This window comes from Gopherus flavomarginatus, chromosome 12 (genome assembly GCF_025201925.1).
Source record: "Gopherus flavomarginatus isolate rGopFla2 chromosome 12, rGopFla2.mat.asm, whole genome shotgun sequence".
In the NCBI taxonomy this organism is placed as follows: Eukaryota; Metazoa; Chordata; order Testudines; family Testudinidae; genus Gopherus; species Gopherus flavomarginatus.
The window spans coordinates 29476428-29496889 of record NC_066628.1 but is presented as its reverse complement, the minus strand read 5'-3'; the positions used below and the strand labels follow the sequence as shown (position 1 = coordinate 29496889).

At 50.8% G+C, this 20462-nt stretch overlaps 1 protein-coding gene across 2 annotated transcripts in view; it reads left to right on the top strand.

Annotated features, from left to right (window-relative positions):
- The window catches only part of LOC127032277 (bMERB domain-containing protein 1-like), a 55638-nt gene extending 41654 nt beyond the window's left edge, over positions 1-13984 (top strand). Inside the window, exons 3-7 of one of the 2 annotated variants that reach the window (XM_050919463.1) lie at positions 1286-1359; positions 5556-5670; positions 10636-10709; positions 11507-11665; positions 13170-13984. In XM_050919463.1, the coding sequence (XP_050775420.1) occupies positions 1286-1359; positions 5556-5670; positions 10636-10709; positions 11507-11625 (382 nt within the window). In that variant the 3' untranslated portion in view covers positions 11626-11665; positions 13170-13984. Of the gene's footprint in view, positions 1-1285; positions 1360-5555; positions 5671-10635; positions 10710-11506; positions 11666-13166 lie in introns of both variants that reach the window. The other variant, XM_050919464.1, reaches the window with a different exon arrangement.
- The last annotated feature ends 6478 nt before the right edge of the window (positions 13985-20462 follow it).

Here is a 20462-nt window from a genome sequence, read left to right as displayed (position 1 = left end):
CAAGCACAGCTCTATAGAGGGCACAAAAAAGATGCTTTAGGAGAGGACACTCTCAGGGGGCCTTCCCCCATGGTGGCTGTGCATTTCCCATCACACAGAGGGTGACTCAGTTGGCTAAAGACCATTCTTCTGCAGCATAGGCGCTGACTCTGTGGGTGCTCCAGGGCTGAAGCACCCAGGGGAAAAAAGTGGTGGGTGTTGAGCACCCACCAGCAGCTCCCCATCAGCTTCCCACTTTCTCCCAGTGTTTGCTGCCCACCGGCAGCCCTGCTGATCAGCACCTCACCTCCCTTCCTTGCTCCTCCGGCCCACTGCAATCAGCTGTTTTGTGGCATGCAGGAGACTTTGGGAAGGACGGGGAGGACCGAGGGTGCGGTGTGCTGGGGGGAGGGTGTGGGAAGAGGTGAGGAAAGAGGTGGAGTGGGGGGCGGGCATTGGGAGAAGGGGTGAAGTGGGGGCAGGGCCTGAGGCAGAGCCAGGGGTCAAGCAACCCCCGGCACATTGGAAAGTTAGTGCCTATGTTCTGCAGTTTCAATTCTAGAGGTCACAGCAAATATAGCCTTGAAGGCTGTTAAGACACCTCCACAGTGGATAGATGCTGAGCCTGAGCCCTTTCTGCAGGAGACTCTAAAGAGGTGAATTGAATACAAGCAGGTCTTATAAGGATAGACTCAGGGAGCTCAGTCTGTTCAGCTAAATAAAGAGAAAGTTAAGGAGTGACTTGCTCACAGTCCTTATGGACCTACATGGGGCACAAATGTGTGATAATAAAGGGCTCTTCTCAGTCTAGCAGACGGAGGTATAACAAGAGTCATGTCTGGAAGTTGAAGATAGACAAATTTAGACTAGAAATAATGAGTATATGTTTAACGGTGACCATAACTAACCACTGGAACAACTCACCAGGGGGTGTGACGAGTTCTCCACCACAGGACGTTTTAAAAACAAGATGGGATGTTTTTCTAAAATAGCTGCTGTAGATGAAACTGGAATTAATTCAGGGAAGTCCTCTGGCCTGTGTGATACAGGGTCAGACTAGATGGTCACAATGGTCCCTTCTGGTTGCCTAATCTATGCATCTGTGTGTGAGAAAAATCATTGAAACAAAAGTAATCAATTAGATCATTTGGCCCTCGGGCTGGACAGCACGAAATATCCCAGTGCTGTTTCAGTGAAAAAGTGTTCCAGTGTCTCTGCACTGACATAATTAGGTTGACATAAGCTGCCTTACGTTGACCTGTGTAGTGTAGACCATCTCTAAGTGGTTTTGTTTGTGTCTCTGCAGGATGGATGACATTCAGCTTTGCAAAGAAATCAGTCGGCTGAAAAAGGAGCTCCAGAAACTCATCGCACTCCCAGGTGAGGCCCAGATACTTTGGAAAGCTTCTGCGGCTCGAACCCAAAGCCCTTGAAGTCGATAGGAGTGCTTTTGATCAGGCCATTTATTCCTGGAGGTGCTCCTGCTAGGTAACAGACAGGACTCCAAAGGTTCAGGCGATCAAGTCAGATGAATAACCAGACATTTGGATCCAACTCTGAACCTCTCGAGTCTGCAGAGTTGGCCTTGGGCTCTTTCACAAAAGCAGCCCTTCTTGCAATGTTGCTGGAACTTTCTTTTCCTGGCTAGGCTGGAATTGTCCCCAGATCATCTCTTTCTGTGGCTCTTTGCCTCTCCCACTGCTTGTCCTGATCCAAACAAGGAAATATTGAGAAACAAGAAAAGGAAAAGAAATAAGGAAATAAAAATTGTTACCCAAATCTTTTTGTAAGCCACTGGTGAGTGCATGTTACAGGATCCTCTTCTGTGCCCAATCCATGGAGGACACGAGTCTGTTGCAGGCTCGGCTATCCTCTCATATTGTACAGGGTTTCTGGTTCACACCAGCCCCTCCAAATGGCACCCCAGGAGCGGAAGGAGGAGAATTCTTGGAATCTCTTGGTAGAGGGCACCTTTGCAAGTTTTCTATTGGTGGTGGGAGGGGAATGAGGCCTTTAAAGGCAGGGCCAAGCATCTAGAGTCATCAGATGTTGTTGTTGCTGGGGAAATTTTCCTCTTCTTTGTGTGTTACCACAAAACACAGCAGAAATGTAACACCAGCCTTTTGACAGCTAGGGGATGGGGCAGATGGCAGGCTGGTTCATAGAAAATGCTTCAGGCCCTGATGGAGGAAGCCTGCCAGAAATCACAGGGAGCTAGAGACAGTGAGCAGCTTGGTACATGCGAGGAGCCTCATACACCTTTCTGTCCTGGGGAGGGCTGTGCGTGGGGGGAGGGATAGCTCAGTGGTTTGCACATTGGCCTGCTAAACCCAGGGTTATCAGTTCAATCCTTGAGGGGGCCACTTAGGGATCTGGGGCAAAATCAGTATTTGGTCTTGCTAGTGAAGGCAGTGGGCTGGACTCAATGACCTTTCAGGGTCCCTTCCAGTTCTATGAGATAGGTAGTTCAACACCTAAAACCTCTGGTCCAGCCCAAGCTCAGAGAGGTGGAAATAACAGAACCACCAGAGCCCCACCTTGTGGCAGGTATGTACTGGGAATCTACCTAGTCTCCTTGTAAATAAGGGTTACATCTAACAGATCCATATTCATAGCTTGACAATTTCAAAAAGCATCTCAATGGGTAACTGGCATAAGTGCATTTGCTGGAAGAAGAGGGTCTTATATTCATTTACACTAAGGCCTGTTTACACTGGCAGAGTGCAGTACCAGGGCCTTAACATGCATGAAGATCCAGTCCAGACAGTGTGGTAAGAGCCCCAGTGTGGACATATCCAACATTCAGGTGCCTTTTGGAGAAGAGAAAAAGAGAAAATCAAAGCTTCCTCAGAAAGAAAATTCTGCCCTTTGCTCCCTATATCATGCAGCACCTTAAAACAGTCTTCTCCCTGTCCCCATCACTCTGCTAAGTCACGCTTCTCTCACACCCCTTCTCTCACTCTGGTCTTCAAGCTTTCTGCCCTGCCATCTGGAACTCCTTATTCAACCCCCAGGTGCCCAATTTCCCCCTTTCAAATCCTTCCTCAAAATTGTGACCTCTGGTAGATGCACCATCCTTCCACAGAGGGAAAGAGAGTATTGGGCGAGAAACAAAGCAAGATAAAGCCACACCCCACTCTCTAAAGGGCATCTCCAAAGCCCATTGAAGTAAATGGGAATTAGGCCCAAAGGCAAGACCTTCCCCTGCATCTCCCAGTGTGTTGCCCATCTCTTTAGACTGAATCCTCTTCAGACAGCAGCCAGGTCTTCTAGGCTACAAACAGCAGCAGCGCGCTGTGAGTGCTTAAATAATAATGAGTGAGAATAACGTCATCGCAGAGCCGGTCACGTCACTGTCATTAAGGAAATGGCTCCCACCAGGAGTTCCTAATTCAGGTCCCAATTAAGGAAACCACTTCATCATATGCTTTCCTGGATGGGAATGGACCTAATGCATGCTGAAGTGTTTCCCTGTATTGGGGCCACAACCAGTAGGGTCTGGGCTTAAGTTTGTTCCAGGCACAAGTCTCACTCTGCAGATCTGAGAGGACCCAGGAGCTGCCGTGGAGCATTAGAGAGTGCAGTGCTTGATGGCTGAATCCCTGAAGCAGGAAAGGTCTGTACATTCGTCTCCCAGAACAGCATCTCAGCTCATTTACAAGACTCTGTTCTCTGCCTGGAGGGCATCTTGAGATCAAGGATGACTTGAAGCCAGAGTCTTTCTACTGCCCTGGCGCTGCTGCTCCAGGTCTGGCTAGAAACCAGGAACATGCAGATTGATTCAGGTTAGAAGTGGGCTCAATCCACAAAATGTAGGTCCCGATTCAGATTTTGAACGTGATGCTGTAACTGAGGGATGTTCAGACTGGGGCTGGAGGATATCGAGTTTGCCCATTATGAAGGCAGGAGCCATTTGCAAAATTTGGATCCAGCGAGTCAACTCAGGACATGCTGCAAATCTCATGAGAAACACTGAACTTGTGAGACTCCCAGTAGAGCTTCAAAAGACAGATCCAGCAGAGGTTGGTTCAGATAAGAACCCCAAACATATGGGTGCTTGCCCAGGGCTTAGCCAAACTTCTCTAGGCTAGAAAGCTCACATGGCCAGGATATCTTTGACATATAAAGGCATATCAAGGTTAAGATGGAATCTGAAGCCAGCAAAGTTCGAACTACAAACAAGACGCATATTTTTAAAAGTGAATATGCCTCACTAGCACTTTTAACTCAGGTTATTTGACTGTCAATTAACTCAGATTAGCTAGTATGTTTGGACCTCTATCCACGGTACTAATATGGTCCCCATTACTGGATTATCTGAGCATCTTACAAACTCAAATCATGTATGCGCACAACGTCCCTGTGAAGTAGGGCAGTGCTTTTAACTGCATTGTACAGCTGGGGAACTAAGGCCACAGAGACTAAGTGACTTGCTCAAGCTCACACAAGAAGTCTGTGGCAGAGTGGAGAGTTGAATGGAGGCCTCCCAATACCCAGGCTACACACTGAACAACCCTTTCTCTGTAGAGACATGTTCATCTGGAAACCCAACATATGTTTCCTCCTGACACACATGTTTGTGGTTTACCCTTTGAACTGAAGTAGGATGTAAGAGAGGCCTGTGCTGATGGGTAAATTTCACCCAAGATATAGGAGAAACTTATGTGCTCTACGGAGGCTGCTAACACTTTAGAATAATGATGACAATTCCTCCCATTCAGGCCCTAGCAGCGGAGTCTCAGGTTGATATATAGAAGGCTTTAAACTGTAAGTGAATACCCAGTTTAGACGCCATTGGGATCCAGCCTACAGGTTTGCTGCACATCGCAGATTGCACTTCATATTTGCTTAGCTGGAGGAGGACTGCCAATGGAAAGCCAATGGAAAGCCCTGTGGTACTGGATTGTGTTTGGAAGTGGTTGCCTGAACTCTGGGGTGGTCTTAAAAAACACAGCTGCATACAGCCAATCTCAGTCTTTCAGTAATTTATCTTTAATGCTGCATAAATCATCTCCACATTTCTGTGTATTTACCTGTGTTTTATATACATAGGACTTGAAGGTTGCCCAGATTTTGTGCACAGTGGAAAGGGACGCAGGCGGTTAGCCAGGGTGCTGAAGGTCGGGCCACCCTTTGGGATTTCAGTGAGGATTTTAGCTAAGACTTTGAAAACTGCCTGGGAGATGGACATACCCAGATCCCTTAGCACCACTGAAAATTAGAGATCACTGAGAGAGATTTGATGTCCTGTGTTATGCAGCAGGAGACCAGACTAGTTATAATGGATCATTCTGGCCTTAATATCTTTAAATCTATGGATTTTCACTGAAAGTCAATGGGAACTGTGCAGCATAGGAGGCAGCCCAGGCTGTACAAGAGACGCTGCACTGCTATTGTTAGTCAAGCTAGCTAGAGCAAAGCCGGTTTGGGTGTCCACATCATGTGTTGCAGTCACACCTCTCATTGCAGGGTGGACGTACTCTAAGAAGCCATCCCTGCCTGCAGCACAGGTAGAATGGCAGGTTTCTGTATTTCAGTGCATTAGAACAATCTGCTATGTGTTTTCCGTGTTACAGAGAAAGAGAAGTCCAATGAGGAGAAGCAGAGGGAAGAGGAGCTGGTGCAGCAGATACACAAGCTGGTTGAAACCCGGGATTTCCTGGTGGACGATGTGGAATTTGAAAGACTGAGGTAGCTGGATGAGCCAACTCGAGTGTGTGTGTCTGAAACTTGCAGGAGTTGGCAGAGATCCAGCATGTCAGACTCTCGGCATCTGCACTGGGGGCAGGAAATGCACAGAACAGCTCAGCGGCTAGGGAGCTGTGCAGGGTTGGATCAAGGCAGACTGGGACACTAGACACATCATAACACTGCCCTGCCCCCCCCCCCCAGGGGGCTGTGCACAGCCCTGCCTCCGCAGATTGTGGCTCCACCCCCCACATGGAATGGCTGTCAAGGGGACAACTCCCAGAGAGGTAGGGATAGTGGCATACCCTTATCTTTCCCCAGAGCAGCAGGGGGGCAGTAAACCGGCTCCCCAGGACTCACTCCAGCAGCCAGATGTATCTGTTTGGATGGGCCAGCCCCACCACACTCTTCTACTCCTGCCATGTGCTGAGTCTTCTATTGGCAAGGTGTTGGCAGGGGATCCCCAGGAAGGTGGGTCCTGGAGTCAATACCCCATTGAGCTGGTATGGAGCAGTTCATGCCTCTCAGAGCTATTGTTTCAGGCTGTCTGCAGACTCAGGCAGATAATGCAGCATCGATTACACTTGGGTCACATTTTTCAGCTTTTCTTCAGACTCTTTATTAAAATGAAAGCTGAGATTCCGATGTAATCACATGACTAGGAACTGGGACCACAGGTATATGGTCTGCAGTGCTTATGCCATAAGCCAGCCCTGGAGGTGCAGAATGGGGCAGAAGCAGGGGAAAGGCAACATGCACTGGTGGTGATGGAAGGAACATAAGAATGGCCATACTGGGTGAGACCAAAGGTCCATCTAGGCCAGTATCCTGTGTTCCGACAGTGGCCAATGTCAGGTGCTTCAGCGGGAATGAACAGAACAGGTCATCATCAAGTGCTCCATCCCCTGTCGCCCATTCCCAGCTTCTGGCAAACAGGCTGAGAAGCACGTGGCTTTAAGCAAAGGGCCAGCTGCTAGCTATGGGAGTTGAGCAGGGGGTTGGACTAGATGACCTCCTGAGGTCTCTTCCAACCCTAATCTTCTATGATTCAATGACATGCCGAGTCTGTGCTAGAGGACGTCCTGAAGTGCAAAAGGTGGGGTAACTCTAAGTCAGGTCTGTCTGCACTAGGGGTCATGCTGCAGCAGGCAGGAAGCAAGGTTAGTCAGGCCCAGTCAGCCGCTGCAGAATGAAACCGTTCAGGCCTATTCAAAGCTGAAGCAGCATGTGCATCTGGCTTTCCCCAGCAAGCACAGCACCCCTGCAATCCTTCGGTCAAGCAGAATGTAATACATTTTTTGGAACACATCTCTGCTTGCAGACACCAGTCACTTTAGCTCTGCCGTCGCCTGGGGCATTCCTGTTCATCATGCCATCTAAACAGCACATTGCAGCCCCTTGCTTGCACTCTGCTGAGCCGTGCTCTGCCACCTGTTGGGCAAATTGAGGTTTCTCCTTAATTCTGCCATCTGCTGGGCATGCCTCCTCAGGCTGGTGCCTGCACCCCTGCTGAATCTGTTCTCCAGGGCTTGTGGGGCTGTGGTCGCTTGTTGTTTCTGCTGGCCTCAGTTACCCTGGCTGGCCGTGAGAAATGAAGAGAGGGTCGGATTGTTGCTCAGGTGTGTGTGCAAAGCGGCAAAGCTCTGCAGGTAACTCCTGGGGATAGACAGCACTGGAGGTGGCTCCCGCCGGAGTTACGCTGCTGGTGGTAGGACTGCCTCCTTCGCTCTGGGGTGCAGTATCTGCAGAGTGATAGTCAGGGACAGGGGAACCAGTTAGGAAATGACCCCACACCCCACCACACCCCGCGAAGCAAACATTTTGAAAGATCCTGAAATGTTCAGCTGACACCCTCCCTCTCCCATCTCCCTCCCTGAGGATTTAGATCACAAAATGACCTCTGTGCCTTCTGCTTTCCCCGCTCCATGCTTCTGCGAGGCAGTGTATCTCTGTTTATCTGTCTGCCACATGTATAGTGCTGGGCACTGTATCTCGGCATCAAATTCATTTTCCAGGCTAACCATCACAATGTAATCTGACATGGCCTCAGTTGGTGCCGTCACAGGGGCTGGGGCTTTTGCCTGGAGAAATATTTGTGGGGAGAAGGGGAGTTATTTTGTTTTGCTGGTTCCCCTTCCCTCATTGTCATTCTTCAGCTTCAGTTACTGCAGGCAGGATTCTGTGAAAAGGGGAGGTTTGCACTGAGCACTTAACTAAAACCCAGGCTGATGTCTTCCAGTAGGAGCCAGATTGCTGGGCTGATTTTCCCCTAGTCTTTGTGGAGCTGGCCAGTTCCCTATAAACCTTTTACTGGCTGTATTTTAGGAGCAGCCTGTCTGTCCCTTCCCCCAAAACATCCTTCTAGCCTCCCTGTCAGTTGGCGGTTAAAGAGCTCTAAGCTGCTGTGTCCCAGAGTGCTCAGGGCCAATGGAAATCCACATTCCCATGCAATAGGTCTGGTAAGCCAGGATGCCCGGTACTGTGCTAACATCATATCTGGCAGACCTGTGGAGTGCTCTCAGCCAAGAGCTCACCAGCTCCAGCTCTCCCTAGCTTATGAAATCTGACCAGATCACAGTGCATAGCATGGGCCTGTGACCTGGTCAGATTTCACTGGTGACCTGCAGCAAGAGGTGAGCTGATGGGTAGACTCTGAGAGGAAGGTGTTTCCTTTTACTGCAGGTGGTATGCACGAGGGTTGGTTTAGTATTTGTATAATAGTAGAGCAGAAGTGCCCTAACCAAACTCAGGGGCCCATGGTGCTAGGACCTATACAAACATGGTGAGAGACAGGCCCTGCCCCAAAGAGCCGTCAATCTAGCTAGATGAAACAAAGAGTGGGAAGGGAAATAGAAGCAAGGAGAGGTGAAGTGACTTCTTTACGTGACCTGTTGGCCAGGAACAGAGCCCTGGTCTCCTGAGTCCCAACACAGTGCTCTATCCACCAGGACTATACACAGATATGAACACTGGGCTCAGCTTTGAAGAGCTGCCTGCCAAGTGGAAAGGGGTCCAGGGCTGGGACGCTGTTGGATTATTGTCGGAGTGGGCGGATGGCTGAGAAGTGGGCTGAGGGAGAATGACACCCCAAGAGTCCAGAGGAGTCATGCTGCAGGCTGTTTAGTCCAGAGGGGTCACGCTGCAGGCTGGTTTTCAGAGGGGGAATGTCTGAGACTTCAGCTAGGAAACATTGGAGGTTGGGGAATGTGGAGGTGTCTAAGCACTAGGCCGAAATGAAGGATTGCAAGAGGCCAACCCAGGGAAGCACAAGACACCCCCTCCACACAGGGACCTTGCTTTTGAGGTTTAGCAGACAAAGAATTTGATGCATATTCAGGTCTGAATGTGAATTGGGCCTGGCAGGTCATCACTTCTGCCCATGTCCTCACACTCACATAGGTGCAGAGCAGAGTTCTGAGCTTTAGTATTCAATTCCCTCCTCCGTGCGCTGCTAGGAGCATTGCCGATCTATCACAGCTAAGTGGAGATCCAGCCACTAACCCCTACCCCTACATGGACAGGCAAATCCTAAAGCTCCAGTTCTGCTGGGCCAGGCCCCACCCTGAAATGCCAGCCAGGCAGAGAACCCTGCACTGTTGGACACACTGTGCGTGAGAAAGGAAACCAACTGAAGATGTGAAAGTAACGTGGCTAATTCTAATGTGTTGACACTTGTATCTCACACGAAAAGGGGGTCACCTGGAGAGAACAGAGGCTAGATGACTTACTACTTAGGTTCATGCTGGGTCAACAGAAGAGGGTTTATGATACATTGGGGAAACAATAGCTCTTAGAACTGGGAGGACAGTCTCCATCTTCAAAGTGTAAATCCACTGATCATGGGAGTCACTGGTGCCCCTCTGAGCTGATCCACACAGGCTTTAGCTCAAGCTGTGTAGCAGCTGATGCTTTTTGCTCTGGAGGTCCCTAGTTCGATCCCCAGTGCACTGGCCAAGATGGCAGCTGTCACAAAAACATGGGATTTTCAAAGGCGCCTAGGGGATTTAGGTGCCAATCCCCACTGAATGTCACAGATAGGAGTTGTAATCTGTCCCCTGCTCTCATACACCTGCTCTACAGAGAAGTAAAAAGACTGGCCTGTGATTGCAAAGGAAATCAGATGGTGAGATGGGATCAAAACTTGAGATCTCCTGGCTCCCAGTCCTGTGTTCCAATCAGACAATGCCTCTCTGTCTCAGAACTGGGGAGACTGTACATCCTGTTTTGGCTGGGACAGTCCTGTCCCGACTTCTTTGGCAAAAATGGGCATTTGTCCCATTTGCACTTGTCAACTTGATCAGTTGGCAAGTGCAAATAGGACAACATGCCCACTTTTGTCAAAAAAAATGGGGTGTAGAGGAAGGTGTGGGTGGACGAGCGGTGATGCCAGCTGCATATAGCGGGGAGGAGGCAGGGCTCAGGAAGGAGGCAGGCAGGCTTGGGCAGTGACCCAGGGCAGGCAGCGCTCGGGCTAGTGGCTCAAGCCAGCCCTGTGCGGAGAGGGGAGGCAGTGGCTTGGAAAGCGGCGTGGGCCAGTCCCTCACAGGGGCAGGGGTGGGGGCGGGCTAGCCCCACGTGGTGTCCCATTTTCCCTTTGGGAAATATGGTCACCCTACTCAAAATGAGCATCTGTGGGTACGTCTACATGGCAAAAAACACACCCCCAGCAGTGAATCTCAGAGCCCAGGTCAATTGACTTGGGCTTGCACTAAAAAACAGCAGTGTAGACGTCCACGCGCAGGCTGGAGCCCAGGCTCTGAAGTCCAGCCTAGGGGAGGGGCTCAGAGCCAGGCTGCAGCCCGAGAGGGAATGGTGACACTGCTGCTTCCAGCCCAGTAGCACAAAGCGCTCAAGCTCATGTCAGTTGATCCGGGGTCTGGGACTCGCTGCTACACGGTTATTTTGCTGTGTATCTGAGTGGTTCACTGGCCCATTTACTAAGCAAGAACCAATTTCCACCTGTCGTAGAGAAAAAGAAGAAGACAAGGAAATGGCGGAATTCCTGCAAACAAAGCTTTCCAAAAGCTGCCTCCAGAAAGCAAGTAGGTGCCTGATTCATATTATTTATCGCACAGACGTCTCTTTGGCACTTTCTCCTGTTTACAAAGCTGGCTAGTCCCAAGAATTAATTGCTATAAACAGACCAGCGATTTTCACACTGGGACCATATGCCACCAGAAGAAAGAGGGGGAGAGGAGTGGCAACTCAACAGAGGGGCTATTGCCCATCTCTGATGGCTAAGTGTCATATCCCAGGAAGATGACAGGTTGATATACATGTCATGGTTCTGCTTCTTGCCTGGCTTTTCCACAAGGATGCTTTGGGGGCTGGTTGGGGTGGCTGCCCCCTCTGTGGTTCAGGTATTTACTGTGTTTGCTATTCTACCCAGCTACTTATGTGACCCCCATCACCTTGTTATCTAAACATGGTCACCCTACTCAAAACACTTATCATAGCCCGTCCCCCATGTTCCATCCGTGGTCATTCGGAGCATATCTCAACCTTCTTGGGCCCTTCCTTAGCCACAAAGGAGGCAGATCATTGACCAAGTGAGATGTGCACATCCTTGGCAATAATAAAGGCATGCTCCATCCACAACTGTTTGGGAGGCAAGTCCAGTCTGGGCCCACTCAGCCGCATCTGAGATCACATGGGACATGTCTCATGACTCCTAGGGACATATGTCTCAGCCCTGGTCATTTGGGAGGTACATCCCAGACCTGACCTCTTGGGACCCAGGTCCCATCTGGTGAGGGAAGCCCTAAGAGGTGACACTGACACTAGCCCTCCTTCTGCTCTTTTGTGGTTGACCATTACGATAACAAGAACTTTTTAACAGCCCCTGTCAAAGAGAAGAAGATGATGTCCAGAGGGCAGCAAACCTCCACACCGTACGTGACCAAGACAGGCCTCACCCTGCTCAAGGAATGCTGCGGTTTCACCTGTTCCATTATGTAGACTCTCTCCCAGGCCTCCTCTGCACAGGACAAGATCATGGGTAATGTAGACTTCCCTGCTCTCAGAGAAGTCAACCACAAGGCAAGCAAGATTTCCTCATGGTCTCGCCCTTACCGTCATTCTCTGGGGAGCACCATAGGGCAGGAAATGGGTTTCCTACCTGTTGAACTATTTTGAGAGATCAACAAATATTCCTGTCCTGAATCAGGAACCAAAAAGCAAAATCTCTAAATTTTTTGCAACCCAAAAGTGTGGGGGGGAAAAGCCCCATTTGGATTGATCAAAATGTTTCTATTTTTTAAAAAACTTTTAAAAACTATAATCAGCTTAAAATTTCAGAATGAAAAGATTTTTTTAACTTGCATTTTTAAACACTAACCAGAGTTTTACAGTTTTGAAATGAAACGTTTCAACAATTTCCAAATCCCCCTCTCCCAAATTTTCAAATTGAAAAACTTCATCAAAACCGTCTCACAAAAAGTTGTGGGGTTGATGACTCGGCCATTTCTGATGGAAAAGTCCCTGACCAGCTAAACAAGGGAAGGCCAGTGCTGGCCTGACCATTCCTATTCAGTACAGTCCCACCTCCCACTGCTTAGATGCCACTAGAATTATTTGCGTGTAAAGAAAGCTTGGGTGCTGGAACAATTTCTATAGTGGGGGCACTGAGACCCACTGAACCAAACTGTAAACGCTGGAGATAATAGAAACCACTTCAAGCCAGGAAGTGCTAGATCCAGCACCTATGAAAGGAAGGATCTAAACTCATCTTGTGCGTGGTGTAACTGATGTTGATGGCATTACAGCACAGATGTATCTGGCCCTCTGTCTTTTTCACCTACATGCTGAAAGCTTGAGAAATCAGCCAGACTTTCTATCCAGTAAATCTTTCTGTCCAGCCCAAAAACCACTCTAGCCCCATCCCTCCCATCTTGCTCCCATTAGCAGGTTACATATAAACCACTAAGATCTGCAGGAGTTACCTAGCATTGGCAACAACAGTGCACAACCATAAGATAGTAGAGCCCTTATTTTGCAAACAAACAGAGTTTCTTAAGGACAGAATAAAGGCAATGCTCTGTAACACTGCTCTACCCCAGGGTATATATATGCATAATTCCTACGGACGCTGTCAAGAGATTGATACGCCAAGGAGACTAGCCCTGTCCAAACACCGTACCTTCAAACTTTGATTATTTGTGTTTAGGAAGTGCCCAGAAGCTCTGATCAGAATCGGGGCCCTCGGGCTAGCCACCCGAGCTCAGACCCAGGGGGTTGGATGAGCTTGGACTCGGGTAGCTAGCCTGAGCCACTCCCATGTCACATTGATCCCTAGACACCAGGCTGTCCCGTCATTCTCACATGCGTTCCCTGGCCCAATGACTAGTCGCTGTCCTTATGAATGACTACGAATTGCCACTGTGAATGATGACCAGTCACTGAGCCAGGGAAAGCGCATGAGTACAGATCTAGAGCCGGGTGTGCAGGCGGTGGTTTGATTCCTGTGTCACATCCATTTGCTTTCTCTGCTCCTTTCCCAGCAGGCCTTCAGGCAGAGTCTGCAGCTCCTGACAGCTTCAACCTCCCTTCATTGCTCATGCTTCCCACAGCAGCACAAAGACGGAAGGACATTTCCAAATGGGCAGGTGCAAACTTGGACGTTGGCTTGTTTTCTTGATGCCACTTAAGTGAGAGTCGCCTTCATGACATAAAAAACAAATTCTATCTGATCTCAGCATGGATGGGGCTTTTACAGCAGCAGATCAGGTGCAACTGACATGGGTTTGTTTGTTTTTCTTAACTGAACAGGATCAAAAAAGACCTTGGAAAGTTTACATTCAGTGACCTTCGGGCCCCTCCCCACCCACCTGACATGCTGTGATGCTGCGGCGGGGTGTCGAGCATGCTCTAGCTTCATACCCCTTCCCGGCTCTTTTGCTCTATGGGCTGCCTCCAAAGGACATGTTCTAGGAATGCCCAGATTTTATATATAGCTGCGCTCTGTTTTATTGTCACAGGCTTTGTGGTTATGGGTAGGGCTGTACGTTTGTCACGGCATCTTTGATCAGCAATCACAAATCAGGCATGGTAAATTTGTAAAAGTCACTGGTTTGTGATTTTTGATAAAAATTGCCATGACAAATGAGGAGGAGGGGTCGCGGGTGGAGCTGGGGATGGAGTAGGGTGACCAGATAGTAACTGTGAAAAAATCGGACAGGGGGTGGGAGGTAATAGGTGCCTATATAAGAAAAAGTCCACAGAAATGGGACTTTCCCTATAAAAATGGGACTTCTGGTCACCTTAGGATGGAGAGCGAGCCCACCCCACCTTTATCCCTCAGTCAGTGGTGGCTCCTGTCCCATGGGGCTGGGCCCTGCTCCCCACGCTGGGCATTGAGACTTGGTGCACGTGGTCTCAGCATTGCTCAGGTTTGACCCAGCCACGCCTCCATCATGAGAATGGTGAGGCAGCCGGGCCAAACCTGAGCAGTGCTGCAACCCATGAGCCTGGTCACAACACTCTGAGCAGAGAGCCAGGCCCAGCCCCATGGGGCAGGAGCTGCTGCTGTGGGGTGAGTTTATTAAAACCACAGACCCAAAGGTAAGTCACGGACTCAGATCTTGGTATCTGGGACATTGTTCCCACCATGCCAAACCCATAGGCCTGGTTTTGGGTAATTCTCTGAGAAAGGTCAGAGTCCAAGTCCAGGAGGGATTTCCATATGGGTTTGAATGATAATATAATAATGCCTAGCTTTTATACAGACCTTTTCCTCAGCAGTTGTCAGTGCTTTAAAAGGAGGTCAGAACCAGTAGCCCCATTTTAGAGGTGGGGAAACTGAGGCAGGAAGTGACTTGGGCAAGGAGACACAGCAGTAGAGCTGGGAATAGAAACCAGGTGTCCGGACTCCCAGTGCGCTGCTCTGTCTACTATGCCACACCACCCACGTTCTCAACAGCTTACGTCCTGAGTACGGCCCCGCTGTGTTCAAACAGGGGTGGTGCAAACTGGTTTCAAACTCAGTGGAGCCCTGTGGGTTCTGTCTCAACCCCAGTGTTACTGGGTCTGTGATCCAAGGAGGAGAAAAGGTCACGGAACAGAGAGGGAGGAGAGAAAAACAGGGCGAAGAGCAGAGTGAAAAACAAATAGAAAGCGCCTGGGTGGAGAGAGGGATGGGAAAGGCACAGCGAGAAACTCCTACTGACAACCTCAGTACAGTGGCTCAGCTGCTGCCCTCTGCTACACTGGCACAGCCCTATGGGAATCAGTGGGGTGACTGAGAAGAGAATTTGGCCCAGATGTAGCACCCATTTGTGCCAGTCTAGCCGTGGGATTCTTCTGCCTGGTAGCTGCCTGCCCCGGCTGCCCTATGGCTAGGAACCCGGGTTGATTCTTTTCATTGACTCACCCTTTGGACCAGGGATCGGCAATGTTTGGCCCGCGGCTCGCCAGGGTAAGCGCCCTAGTGGGCCTGGTTGGTTTATTTACCTGCCGTGTCCGCAGGTTCAGCCGATCACAGCTCCCAGGCCAATGGGGGCTGTGGGAAGCCGCGGCCAGCACATCCCTCGGCCCACTCTGCTTCCTGCAGTGATCGGCCGAACCTGAGGACGTGGCAGGTAAACAAGCTGGCCCGGCCCGCCAGGGGACTTACCCCGGCAAGTCGCGTGCCAAAGGTTGCCGATCCCTGATTTGGACAAAGAACTTAGATTACCTGGAAACATCGTAGAGGGTCAGAAAGGCTAGAGCTGCACAGGGTTAATCCAGGCCTCATTTTAACCCTTCCTATCCCACACAGTTGTGCTGCCATCACAGCCAGAGCCATTATTGTAGTAGCTCAGCAGGACAGATGCCCTCCTCCTTTTCTGGCCCCGTATCCTGCAGTGCCGGGGCTGCATTGCTCTGTCCATCGCTGCTAGTGGAGGTTTGAGCTTCACTCAGAGCATTTCTACCCTGCCTGTGTTCTGCCGTTCGTACTGGCAAAGGGTTTCGCTGGCAGATGTTTCGGAGCATCCTCTCCCATGCACACGGTGGCCTAGGAGCGCTTTGACTGACAGGCTGGCCCTGCAGCTCTGCAGCAAAGTCTTCCTGGCAACGCACTGAAGCGCCTGTCTGGTTTTGCCGGTCAGTGTGTCAGTCGTGGACTGGCTGTTGGAGTGTATTACACTGAGCTGAGGAGCCTGCATGGTCACATACCGCTACTAGCCTCCATGCACTTCCCGCTCCATCACGTGGTGCCATTTTTATTCCAACTATGCCCCGCCCAGATGGGAATCCCCCCTCCATCCCTTCCGGAACCAGCTCTGAGTCCCTTGCATGTCAGTGAATCAGCCCTGCTTTTTCACCTTGCCAGCAGGCGCCTCACTGGCTTTTCCGTCTTGATTAAATTCCTCTCCAGCTGGTTTATTCAGTGCTTTGCCTGTGTCTGCAGCCAGAAAATACAGGTTCACCTAGGATATGAGTTCAGCAGGCTCAGCCTAGTGCCTGCATTAATTACTTCGTGGCTTGTTCATGAACACAGATTAGTGCCTGCTCCAATGGCAGCCTGACACTTCCTAGAGTATACAACACTGTCGCTGAGCTACCGTGACTCTGGGCTCAATGAGCTATGGCCCAGGCCTGCCCATAGCAAACTAGGATAACATCTCCGGCCATGACCTACAGTATCCAGGCCTGAGCTGACTGTTCCATTGCTGCTTCCCAGCTGCTCTCTGATCCCTGGAGTGCGGTGGCCAATGGGTCCCGGGCTGCTCTCCTGTCATACACCTTCTTGAATTTCGGTGTTGGTCTGGAGCTGTAAAGCCCTAAATGCAGCTGGGCTCAGTAGAGCTGCTTGAGCTGTTGGCCCTTGGTTGCCAAGAGAGGGAGGTTTCTGTAAGAGATTTTCAACTTGCTGCTCCCGCCCAAACCTAGTCTGAAATGCCCCAAATGTGTGGCTCCCTCAGGGCCCTCGGTGCTGTCTGGCTCTTTGAGCAGGCATCTGAGGAGGGCTGAGGTGGCTGGATTGGGTGGAGGCTGGGGGGATTTTGATCTGTTTCGTAATCCATGTTTTCTTCCTGTGGTTGTACCATGTTTGGGTGTGGAGAGGAGGGCAATATATTGCTGGGTTGGCTGTGTAGTGTAATTTGAACTAGCATGATCCAGCATAAAGGAACACCCTACTGTTCTGTGCTGCTATTTAAACCTGCTCTGGTGTCATCTGGCCTGCATGACTCTGGGGGCACATTTGCTGATAGCGCAGTAGTACAGAGCAAGCCTCCAGCTGTCGCAGTTAAATGTCAGCTCAAGTCCCTTTGCTCACTTTCCTTTGCATAATTTTTTTCTTTTGCAATAGTCCTGAAATCATCTCAGATGCAGGAAATTGCCTCCAGGGTTACATTTCTTCCAGGGCAAGAAGCCCCGGACCCTCCATTTTGATTTGTTGATCTTGCATTCTCTGTCCTCAGCATGTCTAAATGGTGCCGTTTATAGGCGAGGGTGTGGAGCTGCTGGGGATGCCCCTAGGGCCGGTGCAACCATTTAGGTGACCTAGGCGGTCACCTAGGGCCCTGGGATTTGGGGGGCACCATTTTCTTCGGCGGCAACCACGGCGGCCAGATCTTCGGCCACCCCGGTCGCCGCAGGCATTTAGGCGGAGGGAGCTGGGGCAGGGGAGTGCAGGGAGGGCTGCCTGCAGCAAGTAAAGGGAGGGGCAGCATGCAGGGGAATGCCCTGCCCCAGCTCACCCCTGCCCTGCCTCCTCCCTGAGCATGCCATGGCTGCTTCACTTCTCCCTCCTCCCAGGCTTGCGTCGCCTAACCTGATTGGCTCGTGCGCAGAGCAGAGGTGAGCTGGGGCAGGGGGGTGCCTCAGGGAAGAAGGTGGGGGGGATGGGGAGCTGCCGCAAGGGGGGCACCTCAGAGTAGAGCTGCTGCAGGGGGGCCTCAGGAGGGGGGCGCAGGGGGGCGGGAAACTCAAGGTGGAAGTTTCTCCTAGGGCGTGAAACATCCTTGCACTGGCCCTGGATGCCCCTCCCCCAAGCCCTGCACAGGGCATTTACACTTTTGCATGGCTGACTTGGGAGGGGTGTGTGGGGGAAGCGGGGACTGAGCTCCCCCTTATCTGCTCTTGCTCCTGCCCATCATCAGCTGGGAACACAACCCCTTCACCCAGAGAGTGGCCGCCACCAGCACCAATGAGCCCTGCTTCCTATTTTAATCTGCTTTAACCTCTTCCTGGGAGCCAAGCATTTTTAAGAGCAATGGGAGCTGCTGGGTGTCTGGACCCGAGTCTCAGGGCATGAGCCAGGGTGCTCGAGCGCAGACCGAGCCCTTTGGCAGAGCTGTATGATGGATCATTAATGCAGTGGCCAGGGGTGCTGTGAGTCAGGCTTGAGGTGCATTAGCAGAGCTATGTGGCGTCCTGGATTAGGGTAGCAGGGGTGCTGAGGGTCACTGAGGGGCACTGGCAGAGCTGTGCAGATGCCACACCCAGGACTAGCTAGCAGGGAGGCCATTGGTCAAGCCTGAAGGGCAATGACGGAGAAGTGCAGGGGCGTGGATTGACAAAACAGAAGGTGCTGAGGCATCAAAGCATGAAGTTCACGGAGCTAGCACGAGTATGTGTCCACGAGTATGGAGACACACGCCCAGCTAGTGCAGACATAACCTGTAGCATTGCCCGACCCCACACCCCCTGTCTGCTATTAGGGGGGGCACTGCTCAGTAGCTAGCTGGGAAACCAGCAACGGCCTCCTGTGCCCCACCTCCGAGCTGTCTAATATGTTAGAGGGACTGGAGACCCTGCCCGGCCCACTGTAAGCCTTGTGTGCAGCCCCCAGACGATAGCTACATCATGCCCGTGCTGGGCCTGGATCAGGCTGTGCAAAGGCACAGAGAACAGAGTGGTAACCCTAGCCCATAACCCTGCCCTACCTCACTGAGCAGTTGTAGGAAGTACTGTCAAGGACTTGAGTGTTAGGGTTTTAATGTGAGGATTTTTGCCTACTATTGTAAAACAAGCAAACACCACACAGGTTGTGACCCGTACGATAACAACCCAGCACACAGCTAGGCCTCAGAATGGCAAGTGTGGAGAGCACGCGGTCTTGCTGGAAGGCTCACATCATCGTCTCAGTATTGATAATGGTGGCGGGAGTTCTAGGCACACACAGGCACCTCTGAGTTCTGGAGCACTTGGGGCAGGGCACGTATCTGGCTCAGCAACTTTCATGAGTGCTGATTGGAATTATTAGCATACACAGCGGAAAGCTACCGCCTTGCAGTTCTCCATGCCAGGCACCATCACTCACTATGTGTCCCCCAATTCCCATGCAAGATCAATTGTGTCAGTAACACTCAAGCTGAGAACAACCCTTCACTGCATTTAGGGTTGCCAATTTCAGCTGGACCCATTTCTGGAGATTTCACTATATGACATAATCTTTAATTAAAGATTGAGCTTTAACTCCTGGAGACCCCAGAGCAATCCTGTAGGGCTGGCAACCTTAACTGCATTAGGGGTGATCTACTATTCGGACCCTGCAGGAACCAAGGTCATTTGAATACCTCTTGTGCTATGTCAGTGGTTCCCAATCTGGGGCTTGGGGCTCACCACTGCTCCCTGTGTGCTTGCTAGTGCACACTGGAGAGCTGGCTGGTCCTGCGGTGGGGGTGCCTCCCTCTTGTTCCAGGTGCCGCATGGCATGAAGGACAGCAATGAAAACATTAAACACTCCCCTAAGACTACTGTGCCATGTGCACAATGGCTGAAGAGATCATATACAAAAGCCAATGGATAGGGATGTGGGTCCTAAAGTGGGGACTAGGAAGGTAGGTGGTGGTCCCTGTGATAGCCAATGAGAGAGGAGGTGGTCTTCATGATAGCGAATGGGAAGGAATGTGGGCCCTGCAATGGCCAATAGGAAGGCAGGTGATCCTTGTGGTAGCCGGTGGGAGAGAAGATGGCCCCATGATAGCGAATGAGAGGACAAGTGTTCTTTCTGAATAAAAATGAGATGACAGGTGTTCTTTCTGATAGCAAATGGGAGGGGAATTTTGCAAGAGATAATGTGTCTAATTAGATGTGGGTCCCACCATAGACAGGCGTGAGACCCGCCTCTGTTAAGCATCACAAAGGCTAGTTTTTTTTTCCTATGGGGGACCAGGAAAATTTCCTAGTGCTCTAAGAAACAGAGCCGTCACCTTAGGTCCTGGTAACAAGCCATTCACTGAAGTACCTGTGGCCAAATACTCCATCTGCTCTCCAGGATCCAATTGCACTGCACACCGTATGGGCCGGATTCACTGGTCCACTCCTGCCATGAAAAGGGGGCTTAAACTAACCAGGAATGACCAGCAGAGACTCCCCTGCATGGAGGAGCTCTCCTTAGCAGAAAGTTGGAGGAAGCAGACTCTACTCCTGTACTAGGACCCCCCTGCCCTCTGCATAAGGGGAGAGAGAGGGCATAGCAGGGAGGGATGGCAGCTAGATCTCTGCAATGCCTGATCCTCCGCAGGTATACAGTGACTGAGAGCCCATATGCCAGTGATCTAATTTGGAGGTGCTCGTCACCAGCTCTGTGTTGTGCTGGGGCCCGATGACATGGCCTCAGAGAGTTCTGACCAACCTCTTGACCCACCACCCCTCCAGTATGCCCAAGCAGCCCCCAAACAGAGTGGAGAAACCAGCCCTCTAGGATACATTTGCCCTGGGTATAATCATTTTGCCACCACGTACGTGTTGCTAGGAGCTGCAATGATAAACGTGGGGGAATCGTTTATTACAGAGCCAACGACTTCAAACATAATAAAAACTTTTGGGACTAAACTGAGAGCAGATGTCATCTCAACATTCAACGT